This window comes from Erpetoichthys calabaricus, chromosome 2, assembly GCF_900747795.2.
Source record: "Erpetoichthys calabaricus chromosome 2, fErpCal1.3, whole genome shotgun sequence".
NCBI lineage: Eukaryota > Metazoa > Chordata > Cladistia > Polypteriformes > Polypteridae > Erpetoichthys > Erpetoichthys calabaricus.
The window spans coordinates 45170206-45190292 of record NC_041395.2 but is presented as its reverse complement, the minus strand read 5'-3'; the positions used below and the strand labels follow the sequence as shown (position 1 = coordinate 45190292).

Sequence of the window (20087 nt, the reverse complement as noted above, 5' to 3'; positions counted from 1 at the left end):
CCAAGACAAAACCTTGACAACCTTTAGAATTATACTGGGACAGCTTAGTTATCAGCTAAACAAATGAGCCTGATGGACTGAATGGTCTCGTCTCGTCTGTCAAAATTCTTATTTTCTCCTGTATGTAAAATAATAATAATTCTTTGCATTTATATAGCACATTTCTCACTACTCAAAGTGCTCAGCAATTGCAGGTTAAGGGCCTTGCTCAATGGTCCAACAGAGCAGAGTCCCTATTGGCATTTACGGGATTTGAACCGGCAACCTTCGGATTGCCAGTGCAGATCCCCAGCCTCAGAGCCACCACTCTGCCTAAAAGACAGCCATAAATAGCTTCACTGTAATCCTTTGCTCCTTAAACTGCATGCTTCCTCCCATCCACCCCTTCCTTGTGCACTCTTGTTGATTGCTGGGTCTGGAAGTCCTCTTGGTAGCTCTGCGGTAGGCTCATTACAATAATGGGCTTGTCCCCATAAAGACAGACTGCCCTCAAATTAATTTTACCTCAGTAACCCAATTGCTGCTTTATGAGAACATCTGCTTCATCTAGTCCCAATTGCTTAACATTTTAACTTTTCTGCAAACATCCTTATCAAGATTTTATGTCACATATCCATTTTGTTTATCCACTTGATTGGACAAAAGTGTTCTTTTCACCCCCAAAACCTAATACTTTTCTGCAATGCTGATTGGTTAATGAAAAGTGCAGTACGTCTAATTTGAAGATGCTGAATTTTCCAGCACAAGTCATGGTTAGTAGACACCAAATCAATTACCTAGTACTGTTTCTGACTTTGTCAGTAATGTATAAATGTGAATTCTTTTTTCAAAGAACAACCCAATTTCTGACAAATTGTTAAACATAATTTTAAATAATTAAAATGCATTTCTTCGATAAAGCATAAGTATTCTTTCAAGTAAGTTTATACTTGTTATTTTCCTGATAAAAATAGGTGAGGTGGAGCCCAAGCACCCATGGTGGACAGAGATGCCACTGCCCAGTATACAGAAGTGGCAGACTGAGGTCATAATCGTTTCAAACTCACACAGTGCGGCTTTATCTTAAACCATCTACTGATCCAGTCATTCACACTGTAGGATAACCAAAGTATTGCATCTCTCTCTTTTGAAAGGCTGCCCTGCAGACTCAGAAAGACCTGACAAATACAACGCATCACCTGAGAGAGCTACACAGGGACAACTATGACATGGAAGAGAGAGAGAAAGACAGAGAGAGGCTGGAGTCCCCAATGTTGCTGGTGAGCTAATGTGAAATACTGAGCCAAAGGGGAAATTGACTTGACAAATATGAAGGGACTTTGGAGGGCATTAGTAGAAAGTGAGAAGCTTATCTGTATATGGTAAAGAACTAAAACTTTCAAAAATAAAGAGACATATGGGTGAATGTTAAAAAGATAGTCTTACCAGTTTAAACTAGAGTGCTCTGCTACTGCATGCTTTGTTATGATATGTTTGTTTTGTTATGACACTGGTCATTTCCCTAACACATCTTGTCATTTTACTGCTTTTACTAATATTTTTACTATAATATAAAAAGAAAAAAGTAACACGTTTTTGTTCATACTGTACTAACTTTCATGTAACACAGTAACACATAATTTTCATCCTTTTAGGCGAAGCATGGTCCCGAAGTCCTTGAAGGGGAGACTCTGTGTGAAGCTCCTGCAGAGACTGCAACAGAAATAACGGCTACTGACTGCAATGACATTTTCCAAAAGTTTGAAGATCCCTCAACTGACAATGAACCAGAGGTAAGATACAAAGCAGCACTGTGGAGATGGCTGCTCCAATGCCTTCCATTTTCTGTTGTTCCTAAAAACAGCTCTGAGTTGTCTTTCCAAGACAGTCAATCACCTTCAGTGTATCAACTTTTAAGGTTAGCCCTTTGCATAAACCAGTGACTGTATGGATGGTGGTGATGGGGAATGTGTGTCTTATAAAGTTTTTATATATCTAATAAAGGGGCAGTCTATAAGACAGAGAAAACATAAAGGGTCTACAAAGAAAGTGAGTTATTACAGATTATTAAACTACTGTGCTTTGGTGTATTGATCAAAGATGCCACCACTTTCAGTTCAACTTGGATCCCTGTACATACGAAGTGTGTTTTAAGGAGACATGCCTTCCTCGTTTCAGCAGAGAGTAGAGTACAATTATTCAGTGTGAAGTAAACAATAGTGTAGGAGCAGTATGTTTTATGATTATGAGTGAAATTGGAAACCATGTGAAATGTACTGGCTTACATAATGCAAAAGGACCTCTGAGAGTAAATGAAAGCACTCGAAAAGGAGGTGAATCTTTCAGAGTAAGCAAAAACAGAGTTAAAGTGTTTAACTCTATGAGAAGCTAAGGTGGTTATCAACTGTAAATTTATAATACATTCTTCAACAAGAGCACAAAGATACATGAAGATGTTAGACTTTGGAAAGTTCTGAAACGCACAATGTGCCAAAAATACTCAAAAATGTCTACTAGAGGGATAAACTGTCAAAACCTGGCTAGTAACAAGGGTAAAAAACGTAGGATCTTTATAAAATAAGAAGGTTTATTTTCCAAAAATGCCCAGAGACACAAAAGAGAGCTCAGTAGAGCACAAAAGGCAAAAAGAGCTGCCTGTGACACTTAAGCAATCCAAAGCAAACCATGGTGTTATTACAGTAGTCCAATGGTGAAATCAAAAAACAGAGCAAAAAGGTTGAAATCCCAGAAATAACAGAAGCACGACAAAATCAGAAACACTCACCAACTCCCAAGAAAACTGAAATGAACCCCAAGGAACTGTGGGATTATCTCAGCCATTTTAGTGCTGAGGGCAATCCTTTATGGTGATGGGCAGGTGGCCCAATCTTTTGGGGAATCACAAAACACAAATGTAACAGTGGCATACATATATAGATAAAATCAAAAACAAGGCATAATGCAAATAATAAACAGAAATAACATTAACAAAACAAAGGATTAAAAATGATAAAGACATTCAACAAGGATTTGAATCCTAGCCAGGAGGGAAATTCTGGCTGAAACATAAAACAAAGGCTAATTAATAGTTTCACAGAAAGATTAGAAAAGAACATGGGCTCCCCATTATATGTAATTTAGTTTCTCCTTTTTCCTCTCTATTCTTCCATTCACATTCTAAAGATCAAAGTCATTCTTTTCAAAGTTTGGTTCCCTTATTACTTACCCTTTACCGCTAAATTCTTCGGGTGCTCCTGTTTCCTTGCACTGTTCAAAAACATGCAGGTTCTGTGAATTGGTGATGCTAAATTGGCCCTTGTGTGTGACTGGTGAGTTGGTGTGTTTGCCCTGCGATGGACTGGTACCCTCTCCAGGGTTTGTTCCTGCCTGGCCCCCTGTGCTAGCTGGGATATGCTATGCCATGCGTAGAATTCACTCTAAAACATGTCATACGAACAAAAGTGTAAATTTGTGTATACACAAAAAAATTCAGATGCACAAAACCATGCATAAGCCAACTGCCACAGCTCCATAAATCCCAGTCAGCGTGAAAAGTAATGCATATGCATGTGCTTGCCATCCCACCCTGACTCCGCCCATAATTTTGCATATATTAATATGCAAATCAATATAAATATCACCTTCCATTCAGCATTTGGTTAAAAGACAATGGCAAAAGCATGTGAAAAAAAGAATTTCAGCAAATATGAAGTGGAGGCAAGGAAAAATGTACTATTTGTTGGCTTAAGCAGTGGTATAAACAACAAAAGGAAGTTCATCGACTGATATAGAGTGGCAGAGAAACTTGAAAGTTCAAGTTCAGAAAGTCACACAGTGACTTTGAAAAGGCGAGTCGTATCCCGCTGTCTGAGTGTCATACGGAAGTGTATTAGGGTACAGAGAAAAGAAAAAAAAAATATGGACATAGTGAAAAAAAAGGTTGAAATGTCCACTTTAATCTCATAGTTTATTTTGTCATTAAAATAGAATGTTGTAAACTTAATCTTAAATTCAATGTTCAATTTAATACAGTTTATCAGGTCCCATCGTAACCATCGTAAATCCTTCATATTCTACGTGTTCTTCTATGTGCTCTATGTGTGTGAATCACTATGTGCTTCTTAAACAAACTTTCTCTTATGCCGACAAGACACAGAATACATTACACTCATGATATTACAGCATCCTGAACCACTTAAATACTAAGATGTATACTTATATCATTTTCATGATGAAATGAATTAAAACATGTATTAAACATGGGAGTACGTTGGCGCAGTTGTAGCGATGAGCTGGTGCCCCGTCCACAGATTGTTCCTGCCTCCCGCAAGATGCTTGCTGAGATGTCTGCGACCCTCAATTAAATAATTTAATGCAGCAGTACTGTCTCTTTCAAACGTACCAACCCCCAATTCCTGTCCTTCCTTTTCTTTCACCACATAACGAATCGCCACACAATAAGCTCTGTAAGAAATGTAAGCTTAGAACGCCAATTCTTCAAAACTTTTAAGGAACATTGAAATATCTTCGCAGTATATGTTTAATTATTCCATCTATGTATCTATCCAGGATAGCGCCAGTCCCAGCAAGCATGCAGCGCGAGGCAGGAACAATCCCTGAACATGGCACCAGTTCATCACCACAGATGTCCACCGTGTCCACATGTTTAAATATTAACAGTTTAATGAAGTTAAAAATGTATCTCTATAATGTAATATACATAATTTAACTAATTTCATCTTAAAAATCAAGAGATCCAAGAAGACAGCTCTTGGAAATATAAACTGACTTAGAAGCCAGTCATCATCATTTATTGTTATTGTATGGTACAATGAGATTCAATATGAAAATCCTCCATAAACTTATTTTTCTATAAAATGATATAATAACAACAATAATAATAATACAATGAAAAACAATGAAAAATATACAATATGAAAGCATACTGTAAGTACAATATACATGTACATATAGTGCAGATAGTGCAAATGGCTCATAAAGTGACTCAGGTTGTGCAGTATTACAACTGCAGTGCAAGTTTAGAGTGAGGTAATTGTACTTATAAGTACAAACAGTTCTTCCAGGAGCACTTGATGGGCTGATTGAGTGCATTTATAGCTCTTGGGATGAAACTGTCTTCTGAACTACAAGGTCCCTACAGGAAAGGCTCTGAAGCGTTTGCTGAATGGGAGAAGTTCAGATAGACTGTGAGCATGGCTGTATCCCAATAATCCTCTGTGCTCTCAACACAACCCACCATAGAGCTTTCCAATCAGCTGCTGTACAGCTGTGATACCATACTCAGATACAATGGGTTAAAATACTCTGAGTGATGCACTGAGAGTAACAACGCTAAAGCAGCTATGGTATTTAGAATAGTTTGGCCATTCTGTGGACCATTATACTGTTACTGGTTGATTACAATCAGATGCCTTAAATTTATAAATGATATGCAGTTAATTTCAGTGTATTTGATAAAGCTGCGTCAGGGATGTGAATCTAAAAAAGAATGGGAAACCACATAGGAACAGTAGCTTTGACGCTGGGTGTCACCAGTTTTCAAAACCGAGCAGAAATCCATATGCAATGGATTGTGCTGCCGTGAGAATGTGTGTGGTTTTATGCCACGTTTAGTTTTATACATTGCAATGTGACTGGATTAAAGGTTAGAAAATTACATGACAAAGAAAGACCTTTGAAACAATTAAATCATAATATGACATAATTTTGGAATTGGTAAGAAATGTTAGGATTAACAGAGTGTTCTCCTTAAAGCCTCAAGGTCTTGTTTTATTTGTGTTCTCTCAGAATGTCGTACAGCTCTTTATTTCTCAGAGTGATACCCTCCAGCAGCTGGAGCATCTTGCATCCAAAAACAACACATTCCTAGAATGTCTGAAGGAAGAACAAAGGAGAATCAAAGAGGAACTTAACCAGATCAGATACATTGAAAACAGCAGACTGACTCGGTATGTCCTCCCTATTTCTACCACAGTGTACATCTTGTTCTTGGTAATTTAATTACAGCTTTTGTGTCTCCATTTTATATTGAAAGGTCTGTATTTTGATCATATCAACGATTTGATCACAGGCATGCTTAGATCAATGGGCTGTGTTGTTTTGTTCAAAAAGGCAAATGCATTTTGAAGAATTTAAATAACCTTAATTTACTTTTTTGAGTGAATATGTTGAACAGTATACATTTCTTAGTACTCATGGAGTAGAAAAAAATTATGCTTCCTCATTGAACCATTTCCAGTCATCACTGTTACACGGTTTTAAATTTCTTAGGCTGGGTGGTGTCATCCAATGCTTTCTGGGAGGATTTGACATAGGGACTGTGATTGGAATGTTCTGTCACATGGTAGTTTGGGAGTAAGGAGAATATGTGAGTTATTTCTGAAAGTCCAGAGGCTGAAGAGGAAGTAAATAGAATAATTTAGAGTTAAATATAGCCTGTAAAACAGGCCTTAAACACATACCACAACAGTAGTGTAATTCTAAACTTTAAGAACACTTACAAATAGTCTAATTCTAATGAAAAAGCATGAGTCATGTAAGTGGAGAACAAGTTAACCCACCAAGGATGGGAACCCGGGCTGCTGCATGATGTATATAAACACAGTGATCTCATGAGAAATATGTATCGAAGATCACTAAAACTATGGAAGAATTTAGTATTATCAGTCATGCTTAGCAGGTAATCTTTGGTTGGGAAGAAGAAACTGCAGTCCTGGGACAAGTAAACATGAACACAGACAGAGCCCATAAATTCCATATAAAAACAACTACTCCATAGACATTTAAGAAAAAAAATTAAAGCACGGCTTGACAATTGTAGATAGTGTGGTAACATAGTGTTAAATATTGCTGCCTCATAGCTCCAAGAGACTTTGTTCATAAGTCTTATGACCTGTATATTCCCATCTGAACCTGCATTTTTGGGCTGTATCTTTTTTTGCTCCATTTTTTGAATTTCTGGCTTTCTTTTTCATATGATTATTTTTATTGATATGATTACATCATCATGCTAGAATTTTGTGGTCTTATTTTGTATTGCTTGCCTCCATTTTGTGTCAATCCTTGTGGCCAGTCATGTGCTAAGGAAGTGACATGTTATGTCAGTATGCCCCATCCATAAAAAATGTTCATTACTCATGTTCTGCCAATAGTGGCACAAGGCAGGCCATTGGGGTGACCAATGATGGATCACAAGATGAAAACATAAGTCAGGAACAGGCAAGCTCAAAAGCAGGAGATTGTATTTTCCAAATAGCCAAAACCCAAAACAGAAATTGTAAGTCAACAGAAAATACAAGGCTTTTGCCAAAATGAACAGTTACAGAGCAAAAAAAAGAAGAAAACCAAAAACATTTTAGACACTGTGAAGCATGAGGTTCATAAATTGTCACACCGATAACATCATGTGGCATGCATGACTCCTGGATTGCACCCCCTTAACAAGTCATCATTGCATGATAGCAATGGTGACACACAATGGCAGCACCCACAAAAAAACCCAAAATGGTGTCAAAACATAACCATGAATTAAAGTTTCAGCCAAAAGATACAGAAAAAACAATAATAAATTTAAGTTCCTGCACATTAAAACCGCCAGTGACAGTGTAAACCCCAATATCTTTTTTCAGCTGTTTCTGGAGGGCAGCTTGTATTTTTGATAAATTATAATAAATGCACTTTGCACTTTTTTACATCAAGGGTCCACCCATTTATAAAGGGTTTCCAGGTATTTCTAAATTCTTTTGTGTGCCTACTCAGTGTTTACATTTTTCCAGTTTTAGTGTCATTGTGTATTTTGCTAATTTACTAACTATATCTGAACCAATGTCATTAGTATAAATAGATATAGATAAATACTTTATTAATCCCCAAGGGGAAATTCACATACTCCAGAAGCAGCATACTGATAAAAACAATATTAATTAAAGAGCAATAAAATCGTAATGCAAATTAAAAAAAAAAAAAAAAAAAGTGCAAGGTGGAGAGTGCAAGGCAGATATAACAGTTAATAACTTTGTATAATGTTAAATGTTAACGTTTACCCCCCCGGGTGGAATTGAAGAGTCGCATAGTGTGGGGGAGGAACGATCTCCTCAGTCTGTCAGTGGAGCAGGACAGTGACAGCAGTCTGTCGCTGAAGCTGCTCCTCTGTCTGGAGATGTCACTGTTTAGTGGATGCAATGGATTCTCCATGATTGATAGGAGCCTGTTCAATGCCCGTCGCTCCGCCACAGATGTCAAACTGTCCAGCTCCATGCCTACAACAGAGCCTGCTTTCCTCACCAGTTTGTCCAGGCGTGAGGCGTCCCTCTTCTTTATGCTGCCTCCCCAGCACACCACCGCATAGAAGATGGCGCTCGCCACAACTGTCTGATAGAACATCTGCAGATGTTGAAGGACACCAGCCTTCTAAGAAAGTATAGTCGGCTCTGTCCTTTCTTGCACAGAGCATCAGTATTGGCAGTCCAGTCCAGTTTATCATCCAGCTGCACTCCCAGGTATTTATAGGTCTGCACCCTCTGCACACAGTCACCTCTGATGATCACGGGGTCCATGAGGGGTCTGGGCCTCCTAAAATCCACTACCAGCTCCTTGGTTTTGCTGGTGTTCAGGTGTAGGTGGTTTGAGTCGCACCATTTAACAAAGTCCTTGATTAGGTTCCTATACTCCTCCTCCTGCCCACTCCTGATGCAGCCCACGATAGCAGTGTTGTCAGCGAACTTTTGCACGTGGCAGGACTCCGAGTTGTATTGGAAGTCCGATGTATATAGGCTGAACAGTTCCGGAGAAAGTACAGTCCCCTGCGCGCTCCTGTGCTGCTGACCACAATGTCAGACCTGCTTACCCGAGACGCACATACTAAGGTCTGTCTGTAAGATAGTTCATGATCCATGCCACCAGGTAAGAATCTACTCCCATCTCTGTCAGCTTGTCTCTGAGGAGCAGAGGTTGGATGGTGTTGAAGGCGCTAGAGAAGTCCAGAAACATAATTCTTACAGCACCACTGACTCTGTCCAAGTGGGAGAGGGATCGGTGTAGCATATAGATGATGACATCCTCCGCTCCCGCCTTCTCCTGGTATGCAAACTGCAGAGGGTCGAGGGCGTGGTGGACCTGTGGCCTCAGGTGGTGAAGCAGCAGCTGCTCCATGGTCTTCATCACATGTGACGTCAGGGCAACAGGCCGGAAGTCATTCAGCTCACCAGGACGTGATACCTTTGGGACTGGGATGATGCAAGATGTTTTCCAAAGCCTCGGGACTCTCCCCTGTTCCAGGCTCAGGTTGAAGATGTGCTGTAGAGGACTCCCCAGCTCCAACACACAGGCCTTCAACAGTCATGGCGATACTCCATCTGGACCCACTGCTTTGCTGGCCTGAAGTCTCCTCAGCTCTCTGCTTACCTGGGCTGCTGAAATTGTGGGTGGGGGGAAACTCTCTCCTATGCTGGTATCAGCAGAAGGATGGGTGGAGGATGAGGTGAGAGTTGGTTAGGGTGGTCAAACCTGTTAAAGAAGTTGTTCATCCGGTTCGCTCTCTCCACGTCTCTCTCGATGGTGGCACCCCACTTCGAGCTGCAGCCAGTGATGATCTTCATCCCATCCCACACATCCTTCATGCTGTTATTCTGCAACTTCTGCTCCAGCTTTCTCTTGTACTGCTCCTTCGCCGCCCTGAGCTGAACTCGGAGTTCCTTATGCACGTGCTTGAGCTCATGCTGATCACCGCCTTTAAAAGCCCTTTTTTTCCTGGTTCAGAAGGCCCTTGATGTCACTTGTAATCCATGGCTTGTTATTAGCATAGCAGCATACTGTTCTTACTGGAACTACAATGTCCATACAGAAGTTGATGTAGTCAGTAGTGCAGTCAACAACCTCCTCAATATTCTCACTATATGATCCCTGCAGGATATCTCACAGAGCCTGCTCTGCCTCAGGGGACCGCTTCCTAAATAAGTGTGTGGTTGTAGGTAGCTCCCTCACTCCTGGTTTGTAGTGACGCTGAAGCAGAATCAGGTTATGATCTGCTTTTCCAGTGGGGTGGCGCTGTATGCGTCTTTAACGTTTGCATACAGTAGGTCAATAGTCCTATTTTCCCCAGTGTTACAATCCACATACTGGGAGAAGGCAGGTAATGTTTTGTTCAGCGTTACATGGTTAAAGTCTCCAGCGATTAGCACAAGCACCTCGGGGTGCTGTGTTTGTAGTTTAGCAACAGCGGCGTGGATGACGCCACACGCTATTTCCACATCCGGCTGACTAGGGATGTAAACAATAACAACGACATGTCCAAGCTCTCTGGGCAAGTAATAGGGACGCAGACTTACGGCCAACAGTTCGATGACCCTGCAGCAAGTGGAGATTTTGACTTTTACATGTCCAGGGTTGCACCACCTTGTATTCACATAGGGAGGAAGTCCTCCTCCTTTCCGCTTCCCGTAGGTATTTGTGTCTCTGTCTGCTCTAACTGTGCTAAACCCGGGTAGCTCCATGTTGGAAAAATTGGAAATAGAAATCCACTGAGGACTTTACCACATGTAGAGAATTCTTCTCTTATCTATAATGTTGCCTCTTGCCAGTTGACCAGCCTGAAATCCAGTTTTGTACAGTAAGTTATCTCTAATGCTAGTTTTAAAATCAATCTTTTATTGTAAAACAATATCAAAGGTTTTTTGAAAGTCTTAAGTAAATTTCCTTTTTTTGTAACACCTAACCATGATGATGGTGCAGCACTTAGTAACACACAATCATACAAGCATACATACATCTGCAAAACTGTTAATCAATTCAGGGTCGCAGTTAGTTGGAAGATATCCGAGTGGAATCAACCCTGGTTGAGATGCTTATAGACTGCTGGACACATACACAAGCCTCAGTCTAGGACCAATTTAGAGTCACCAATTAACAAAACCTAACATAACATTTACCCATACAAAAACAGGGAGAACATGCAAATACCACAAAGACACAGGTTTAAAATCCAGGACTCCTGATCCAGGAAGGAGCAGTGCTAAAGTGATCCATGCAGGTGGCTCAGTGGTAGCGCTGCTGCTTTGTAGTCAGGAGATTGTGGGTTTGCTTCCTGGGTCCTCCCTGTGTGGACAGCATTTTGAGTATTGAGAAAAGCTCTATATAAATGTAAAGAATTGTTATTATAAACACTGCATCCACTGTATCAACCATACCAAAATGAACACATCACTTCTAAAACATAATAGATCTGATGTGCTTCTTACTCTTTTTCCCATCCTTGACTTCGGTTTATAGTTTAGTGATATTCTCATTTTCTGGTGTTTTGATGTTTTTTTCTCGTGGTCACCTCTATTATTCAAGAATTCTGCCTATTGTTCATCGCAAACATTGCAGAATATATTCTCCATGAGCAGATTATTAGGAGCACCTGTGCACCGGCTTATTAATGTAGTTCTTTCATCAGCCAATCACGTGGTAGCAGCACAATGCATAAAATCATTCAGCTACAGGTCAGGTCTTCCCATGGGCTCACCACCTATGGGAGGGGCCAAGGAGGTCGGGTGCAGTGTGAGTTGGGTGGTGGCCGAAGGCGGGGACCTTGGCGGTCCGATCCTCGGCTACAGAAACTGGCTCTTGGGACGTGGAATGTCACCTCTCTGAAGAGGAAGGAGCCTGAGCTAGTGTGCGAAGTTGAGAGGTTCCGGCTAGATATAGTCGGACTCACCTCGACGCACAGCTTGGACTCTGGAACCAATCTCCTTGAGAGGGGCTGGACTCTCTACCACTCTGGAGTTGCCCCCGGTGAGAGGCGCCGAGCAGGTGTGGGTATACTTATTGCCCCCCAACTTGGAGCCTGTACATTGGGGTTTACCCCGGTGGACGAGAGGGTAGCCTCCCTTCGCCTTCGGGTGGGGGGACGGGTCCTAACTGTTGTTTGTGCGTATGCACCGAACAGCAGTTCGGAGTACCCACCCTTTTTGGAGTCCCTGGAGGGTGTGCTAGAGGGCATACCTTCTGGGGACTCCCTCGTTCTGCTGGGAGACTTCAATGCTCACGTGGGCAATGACAGTGAGACCTGGAAGGGCGTGATTGGGAGGAATGGCCCCCCTGATCTGAACCCGAGCGGTGTTTTGTTATTGGACTTCTGTGCTCGTCACGGATTGTCCATAACGAACACCATGTTCAAGCATAGGGGTGTTCATATGTGCACTTGGCACCAGGACACCCTAGGCCTCAGTTTGATGATCGACTTTGTGGTCGTGTCGTCGGACTTGCGGCCACATGTCTTGGACACTTGGGTAAAGAGAGGGGCAGAGCTGTCAACTGATCACCACCTGGTGGTGAGTTGGCTTCGATGGTGGGGGAGGATGCCGGTCAGGCGTGGTAGGCCCAAACGTGTTGTGAGGGTCTGCTGGGAACGTCTGGCAGAGCCCCCTGTCAGAAGTAGCTTCAACTCCCACCTCCGGCAGAACTTCGACCACATCCCGAGGGAGGTGGGGGACATTGAGTCCGAATGGGCCATGTTCCGTGCCTCTATTGTTGAGGCAGCTGACCGGAGCTGTGGCCGTAAGGTGGTCGGTGCCTGTCGTGGCGGCAATCCCCGAACCCGCTGGTGGACACCGGCGGTGAAGGATGCCGTCAAGCTGAAGGAGTCCTAAGGGACCCTTTTGTCCTGTGGGACCCCGGAGGCAGCTGATAGGTACCGGCAGGCCAAGCGGAATGCGGCTTTGGTGGTTGCTGAGGCAAAAACTCGGGCGTGGGAGGAGTTTGGGGAGGCCATGGAGAATGACTTTCGGACGGCTTCGAGGAGATTCTGGTCCACCATCCGGCGTCTCAGGAAGGGGAAGCAGTGCAGTGTCAACACTGTATATGGTGGGGATGGTGCGCTGCTGACCTCGACTCGGGACGTTGTGGGTCAGTGGGGGGAATACTTCGAAGACCTCCTCAATCCCATTAACATGCCTTCCAATGAGGAAGCAGAGCCTGGGGACTCAGAGGTGGGCTCCCCCATCTCTGGGACTGAGGTCACCGAGGTGGTCAAAAAACTCCTTGGTGGCAGGGCCCCGGGGGTGGATGAGATACGCCCGGAGTTCCTCAAGGCTCTGGATGTTGTAGGACTGTCTTGGCTGACACGCCTCTGCAACATCGCATGGACATCAGGGACAGTGCCTCTGGATTGGCAGACCGGGGTGGTGGTCCCCCTCTTTAAGAAGGGGGAGCGGAGGGTGTGTTCCAACTACAGAGGGATCACACTCCTCAGCCTCCCTGGAAAAGTCTATTCAGGGGTCCTGGAGAGGAGGGTCCGTCGGATAGTCGAGCCTCGGATTCAGGAGGAACAGTGTGGTTTTCGTCCTGGTCGCGGAACAGTGGACCAGCTCTATACCCTTAGCAGGGTCCTGGAGGGTGCATGGGAGTTTGCCCAACCAGTCTACATGTGTTTTGTGGACTTAGAAAAGGCATTCGACCATGTCCCTCGGGGAATCCTGTGGGGGGTACTCCGAGAGTATGGGGTACCGGCCCCCCTGATAAGGGCTGTTCAGTCCCTGTACGATCGGTGCCAGAGCTTGGTCCGCATTGCCGGCAGTAAGTCGAACCCGTTTCCAGTGAGAGTTGGACTCCGCCAGGGCTGCCCTTTGTCACCGATTCTGTTCATAACTTTTATGGACAGAATTTCTAGGCGCAGCCAGGGTGTTGAGGGGGTCCGGTTTGGTGGGCTCAGGATTGGGTCACTGCTTTTTGCAGATGATGTTGTCCTGTTTGCTTCATCAGGCCGTGATCTTCAGCTCTCTCTGGATCGGTTCGCAGCCGAGTGTGAAGCGGCTGGGATGAGAATCAGCACCTCCAAATCCGAGACCATGGTCCTCAGCCGGAAAAGGGTGGAGTGCCCTCTCAGGGTTGGTAGCGAGATCCTGCCCCAAGTGGAGGAGTTCATGTATCTCGGGGTCTTGTTCACGAGTGAGGGAAGAATGGAGCGTGAGATCGACAGGCGGATCGGTGCGGCATCCGCAGTAATGCGGGCATTGCATCGGTCTGTCGTGGTGAAAAAGGAGCTGAGCCGCAAGGCGAAGCTCTCAATTTACCAGTCGATCTATGTTCCTACCCTCACCTATGGTCATGAGCTATGGGTAGTGACCGAAAGAACGAGATCGCGAATACAAGCGGCTGAAATGAGTTTCCTCCGCAGGGTGTCTGGGCTTTCCCTTAAAGATAGGGTGAGAAGCTCAGTCATCCGGGAGGGGCTCAGAGTAGAGCCGCTGCTCCTCCGCATCGAGAGGAGTCAGATGAGGTGGCTCGGGCATCTGATCAGGATGCCTCCTGGACGCCTCCCTGGTGAGGTGTTCCGGGCATGTCCAACCGGGAGGAGGCCCCGGGGAAGACCCAGGACACGCTGGAGGGACTATGTCTCTCGACTGGCCTGGGAACGCCTTGGGATTCTCCTGGAAGAGCTAGAAGAAGTGGCCGGGGAGAGGGAAGTCTGGGCATCTCTGCTCAAGCTGCTGCCCCCGCGACCCGACCTCGGATAAGCGGGAGACAATGGATGGATGGATGGATACAGGTCAGGTGCTTCAGTTAATATTCATATCAAACACCACAATAGGGAAAAATAAGATATGAGTGATTTTGACTGTGGCATGATTGTTGGTGCCAGATGCGCTGGTTTGAATATTTCTGTAACTGCTGATGCCCTGGGATTTGCATACACAACAGTCTCTAGAGTTTACTCAGAATGGTGTAAAAAAACAAAAAACTCCTAGTGAGCAGGAGTTCTGTGGACAGAAAGACCTTGATGATGAGAGAGTTCAGAGGATAATGGCTAGACTGGTTCGAACTGACAGAAAGGTTCCGGTAACTCAGATTACCACTCTGCATGTTAGTGAAGAGCAGAACAGCATCTCGTAGTTCACAACAGACAGAACCTTAAATTGGATGGGCTACAACACCAGAGGACCATGTCGGGTTCCACTCCTGTTGAAGGAAAAATGTAGCCGGATCTGATGAATCTCGATTTCTGCTGAGGCATACAAGTGGTATTGTCAGAATATGGCTCCCATGCATGTAACCTGCCTTGTGTCAACAGTCCAGGCTGCTGGTGTAATGGTGTGGGGAATGTTTTCATGGCATACTTTGGGCCTGTTAATACCAATCAATTATTGCTCGAATGCCACAACATATTTGGCCACAATGTACCCTTCTGTTGGCTACTTACAGCATGATAATGCTCCATGTCACACAGTATACATTGTCTCAAACTGGTTTCATGAACATGACAGTGTGTTCAGTGTTCTTCAGTGGCCTTACCCAGTCGTTGAATCTGAATCCAATAGAAGACCTTTGGAATGTGGTACAATGGGAGATTTGCAGTATGAATGTGCAGAAGATAAATCTGCATTAACTGTATGATGCAGTCATGTCATCATGAACCATAATCTCAAGACAATGTTTCCAACATTTTATGGAATCTATGCAACAGGATTTAAAGCTGTTTTGAAAGCAAAAGGAGGCCTTACCCAGTATTAGTATAGTGGTGCTATTTGCACAGAGTGTGTGTGTGTATTATGACTTAGTGGCTAGGGTATTGGTCTATAAATCTTAAGATCTCCACCACTTACTTAATATATGACCTTGAGCGAGTTATTTATCCTAACTAGGAAAATAATTCTACTCAGTATTTATGATTTTACCTAAGGTATCTCTTAAATAAATAAATGTAAATTAAGCAGAACTGTAATAGGTGACTAATGTGCAGTAAAAAATAAAATGAGTTGAGGTATGGTGCTGATACTCATATCCTCTAAATATTTGGGTATTTCATACTATTTTACATACTATTTTCAAACAACAGCCACACAAAGAGCTATAATTTTGAATCCCTGTTTTTACTGCACTAACTGAATAACAGAAACAGGAATGGGTCGACACATCCTGTGTTTCTATGTTATCTTTGGGTACACCAGCATGAAGACTCATTAGTGCCTTTATGCATAAACTACCTGATTGCGGAGCTCTATGGGAAGAATTTATTCATTTAACTGAACCCCTCAGTATTCTAAAAGCTTTAAAATCACTGTCATGTTGACTAATATTTCTTTGGAAGAGCAATAACAACTGCATGACCTACTAAAATCCCAATGAATGTTGTTTTTTAATTTTCTGCTCAGTCTTGTGTGGAAACTGATATATTTGTTTCCCATATCTGAATGATAGCGAGCACCAGGACCTGGAGGAGCTTATAGTTCAGCTGCGAGCCATAGAGAAGCGCAGAGATGATGCCGGCAATCGAGCAAATGAACTGTCCAGCATTCACGATAAAGTGAGGACCGTCTTAGAGAACCTTGACAGCAAACTACAAGTAATCAGCACAGTAAGTCTTACCAAGCATTTTAGCAGAGGCTTTGTTGGGTGCCATTTTAAAAAAAAAGAGACCTAGCAGTTTTATCAATATAAAAATGTGACAAAAGGAGACCGTTCAGTATATTGACCATGTTTGGCTAGCAGTATCTCATCTAGATGGTTATTACGAACTGTTGACAGGAAAATTTTGTTTGTGTAAAGAAGGCCTTTCATGTTACCATTCTGAATGTATTTTCCTTTTAATTTCATTGGTGTAATTAACTCTACTGAATACTATCAATGCCTGCATGGTGTACTTTTCTCTCTTGAGCACTGAGAAGCTTCAGTTCTCTTAGCACATCTTCACAGTACATTGTGCCCTTTTTGCCCAATGGATACACTTGGTTGCTCTTCATTGCACAGCCTTATATGCTGTAATGTCTTTTTAGGACTGTGCTTAGAAGAGTTGCTCACGTAGTTACTCCAGAGACAGTCTCACTAATAAAGTATAAACATAGCATCTTTTGATTTGCATCTAGCAATATGTTCTAACATTAGGATTTTTTAACCAAATTCACACATTACTTGAGGAGTGATAATATCTCTCTATTATAAAAGAAAAGACTATTGCCAAGAGATTTTTTCAACTCCCACCCCCCTCAACCATTTCCCATTAATGGCCCATGCCCATGGTTCTTTCACCTCTCATTCGTGTGAATGCTTTTGTCAAACACAGTTCCTGCGCTCTCAGGTCTTATAAATTTTTTACGTTTTCCTCAATTTAAGTTCCCAATAAAAGAAGATTTATTATGTCCAAATTGTATTGAAGAATTTCATCCCGAACGGTTATCAACAGAAAAAATGAGTACACAGGCAACCCTAGCACCGAGAAACGATGAAGTCAAATGAATTTACGCAAAAACTGTCCATTGGTTACACAGCAAACTGGTTAAATGCATATCAGTAGACTACAAGGGGGCTCTGCCCCCTGCTCGCTTCGCTCGCCTACCCTCGGGGTTGGGTAACCCGAAATACATTGATCAATGTATGAGATATATCGAATTGTAAAGGTGTAGATGACGAACAAAGGAAGTAAAGAACTCATAGCATGGCACATTAGAAGGATCTATTGGAATACTTCTTTATACACAACATTTGTAGTAAAATCGTTGATAGAGTGCGTCATCTGGATCTAATACGTAGATCTGTGTATATTTGCGTTCGTGATTTGGGTCAAGGAGCAGTGTTCCAATCCGATGTAATATTTGTCCACATACGCGAAAGCAGTATGGGCCATTGCCAGCTGGTGGCCTGATATTTACCCCAGTAGATGCAAAAGCAAATGAATTATTGTAGGATCTAATTCAGTCCATAATGTTTTTACTTTCAGGTACATTGTTAGTTAGAAACATCCAGAGATATTCAGGATATTCATCTAAAGGAGGCAGTCCAACCTGACCCCTTTGAACAACAACGTATAAACTCATTAGTTGTATTGCCAGTTGTTTCTTCAGGTTCTGATGATTAATCACGTTTTGTTTTTGTTTTTGTAATTGAATCATTTCTATCTTTTCTTTGATACTGTAGTGACTGACATGACAAAGTGTCACAAATGTTTTACCTGAACAATCGCTGACTTCCTAAACCCAAACACAACTTTCTAGCACCCTCTCCAACGCCCACCCTATTACCGCATGAAATCAATACCCCGCTATCAGTCCTCTGTGCTGTACTCCGCCTTCCCTCAATCGGACCTAACAGTCACTTAAAACCAAAAAGCCCTCAACCTGGGTGGGACGCTACAATACTTTCGAATTTTACTGCTTCCATATTCTGTACGTTTGTCTGCATGTGTATCACGCCATCGTTTGTTTGAGCCTTTCGAATTCCACTGTTTTCATAATCTCTTATCTGCCTTTTTTTTTCTCCAATGGCTTTGGGTCTCTATTCTCCGTATTGTCCTTATACGCTTTCTATGCGCTGAGAGCACATGATTTGTGTGTACTATGTGCTTTTACACAATTGATTTTTTTTTGATCGGTGTGCTCTTATATATTCCGTACTATCTTTGTGGACCTTTGCGGACCCCATAGTGTCTTAACCCATGCCTGCTTTGTTTCCATAGTTTCTGACGCTTGTTGTAGGCGCCTGTGTTCATTGATCTTATCCACGTCGGCTCGTGTGTGTATCGTTGAGCTGTATTGTGTTTGAATTTGGTGTAAAGCATTCAGCGGTTTCTACAATCCCAAGCAGCACATTATTCCTAACCTCACTCCGCAGTAGTGCCACTCACAATATGGCGGTTGTTTTATTTGCTATTTCCGTTAGTTGAGCTGTACGCGCCTGCGCAGTAAGTCTCATGGTCCCATCGCCGTGTACCTGTGTCCATGCCATCCGGTTTACCATTCTCGGTTAGTAATATGGATGCTGAAACAGTCGGTGGTGATTGTGTGAAAGATGAAAACATTAACTTACAATATCCCGTAGAAAATCTACAACCGTTAACGTTGTCTGGTCTTCTACCGGCCAAATTACTGTTGAAAGAAAGATATATCATAATGTTATTGCGTGTAAAATTTTAACAGGCGACAAGAAAGGTAATGTAGTACATCTACCGCGGATAACATTAGATACCAAAGGAGATCTTGATATGTCAAATGTATTAAAATGTTTACAGTTTCCTGTTATAATGGCTTTTGACAATTATCAAATCACAGGGACAAACAAAAATAAACCGAAAAAGTCGGTTTATTTATTAGAGAAAAAGAAACGATATTCACTCATGGGCAGTTATATGTTCTCTTGTCACCATGTAACTCCCAACACGGAATCAAAATTCAATGCAATATGATGATGAAAAGTTAATTCAAAATATTGTTTTTACTGAGGTTTTACAGTAAAAGTGTAAGTTTAAAACGTATTTAAAACGTGTTAATTTCAAAGCCAACCGGAATGAAAATGTATAACACAATAAATATATCTAACGCAACATGAAACATAATTTTCTTTCAATTTATTATGTTTTACTATGGTTAATTACTCGCTGTAATGTAAAATAGTTAGTTCTATTATGTATATTTAACAATTCCCATGAAAATAACAATCTGTTTAAATTGTACATGCACTTCCCTATAAGCAAGCGACAGAGCCGCTGTGATGGCCTGACACCACGTCTGGAGCAGTTCCCTGCCTTCCTATACAAGTAAATTCTGTTGTTGTTGTTGTTGTTCCCCCTAGTGTTGAAAGGAAAGAATCCAGCCCCAGCAAGATCAACAATTGAATTATGCGGGTCTGAGAATGTTGTGTCATTAATTCATTTTTTGTGTTAATTTCATGTTTCTTTTTATTTCAAGCACCAATTTTTAATTTTGTTACTTTTTTTGCACTTTTTAAAAAATTTTAGGCACTCTTTGTTTTTATTTTTACACTTTGCCTTTCAGGGCCACAGAACTTTTACCTGTATATCAAAATATACCTTTCTTCATTGGTTGTGGTTGTCTTTTATTCTCCGTAGAAAGTGAAACGAGTTAAGAAGATGACCAAGATGCCATCACTGCAAGCAGATGAAGCAAAAACTGTTGAAGGGAAAAGACTGAACAAAGCTAAAGTTCAAGCACCAAATGTACCAAGACCACTAAAAAAGAAAAAGAAAAAAAGGTTAAAGACAGAGCTACACCAGGGCATGTGATTTGGCATCAATAAAATTATTTGTCAAACCCTGAATTCAGATTGATATATATCATGTTTTCTTTAACAGAGTAACTGAACAGGTCAAGGCAAGGCAG

At 42.2% G+C, this 20087-nt stretch overlaps 1 protein-coding gene across 2 annotated transcripts in view; it reads left to right on the top strand.

Moving 5' to 3' along the window:
- Positions 1–20087, top strand: part of LOC114645260 (uncharacterized) — a 48757-nt gene extending 28670 nt beyond the window's left edge. For both annotated transcript variants that reach the window (XM_051922400.1, XM_028793131.2), the window contains 5 exons: positions 1134–1259; positions 1635–1772; positions 5788–5948; positions 16177–16333; positions 19817–20087. In XM_051922400.1, coding sequence (XP_051778360.1) covers positions 1134–1259; positions 1635–1772; positions 5788–5948; positions 16177–16333; positions 19817–19990 — 756 coding nt within the window. In that variant the 3' untranslated portion in view covers positions 19991–20087. The remainder of the gene's footprint in view (positions 1–1133; positions 1260–1634; positions 1773–5787; positions 5949–16176; positions 16334–19816) is intronic.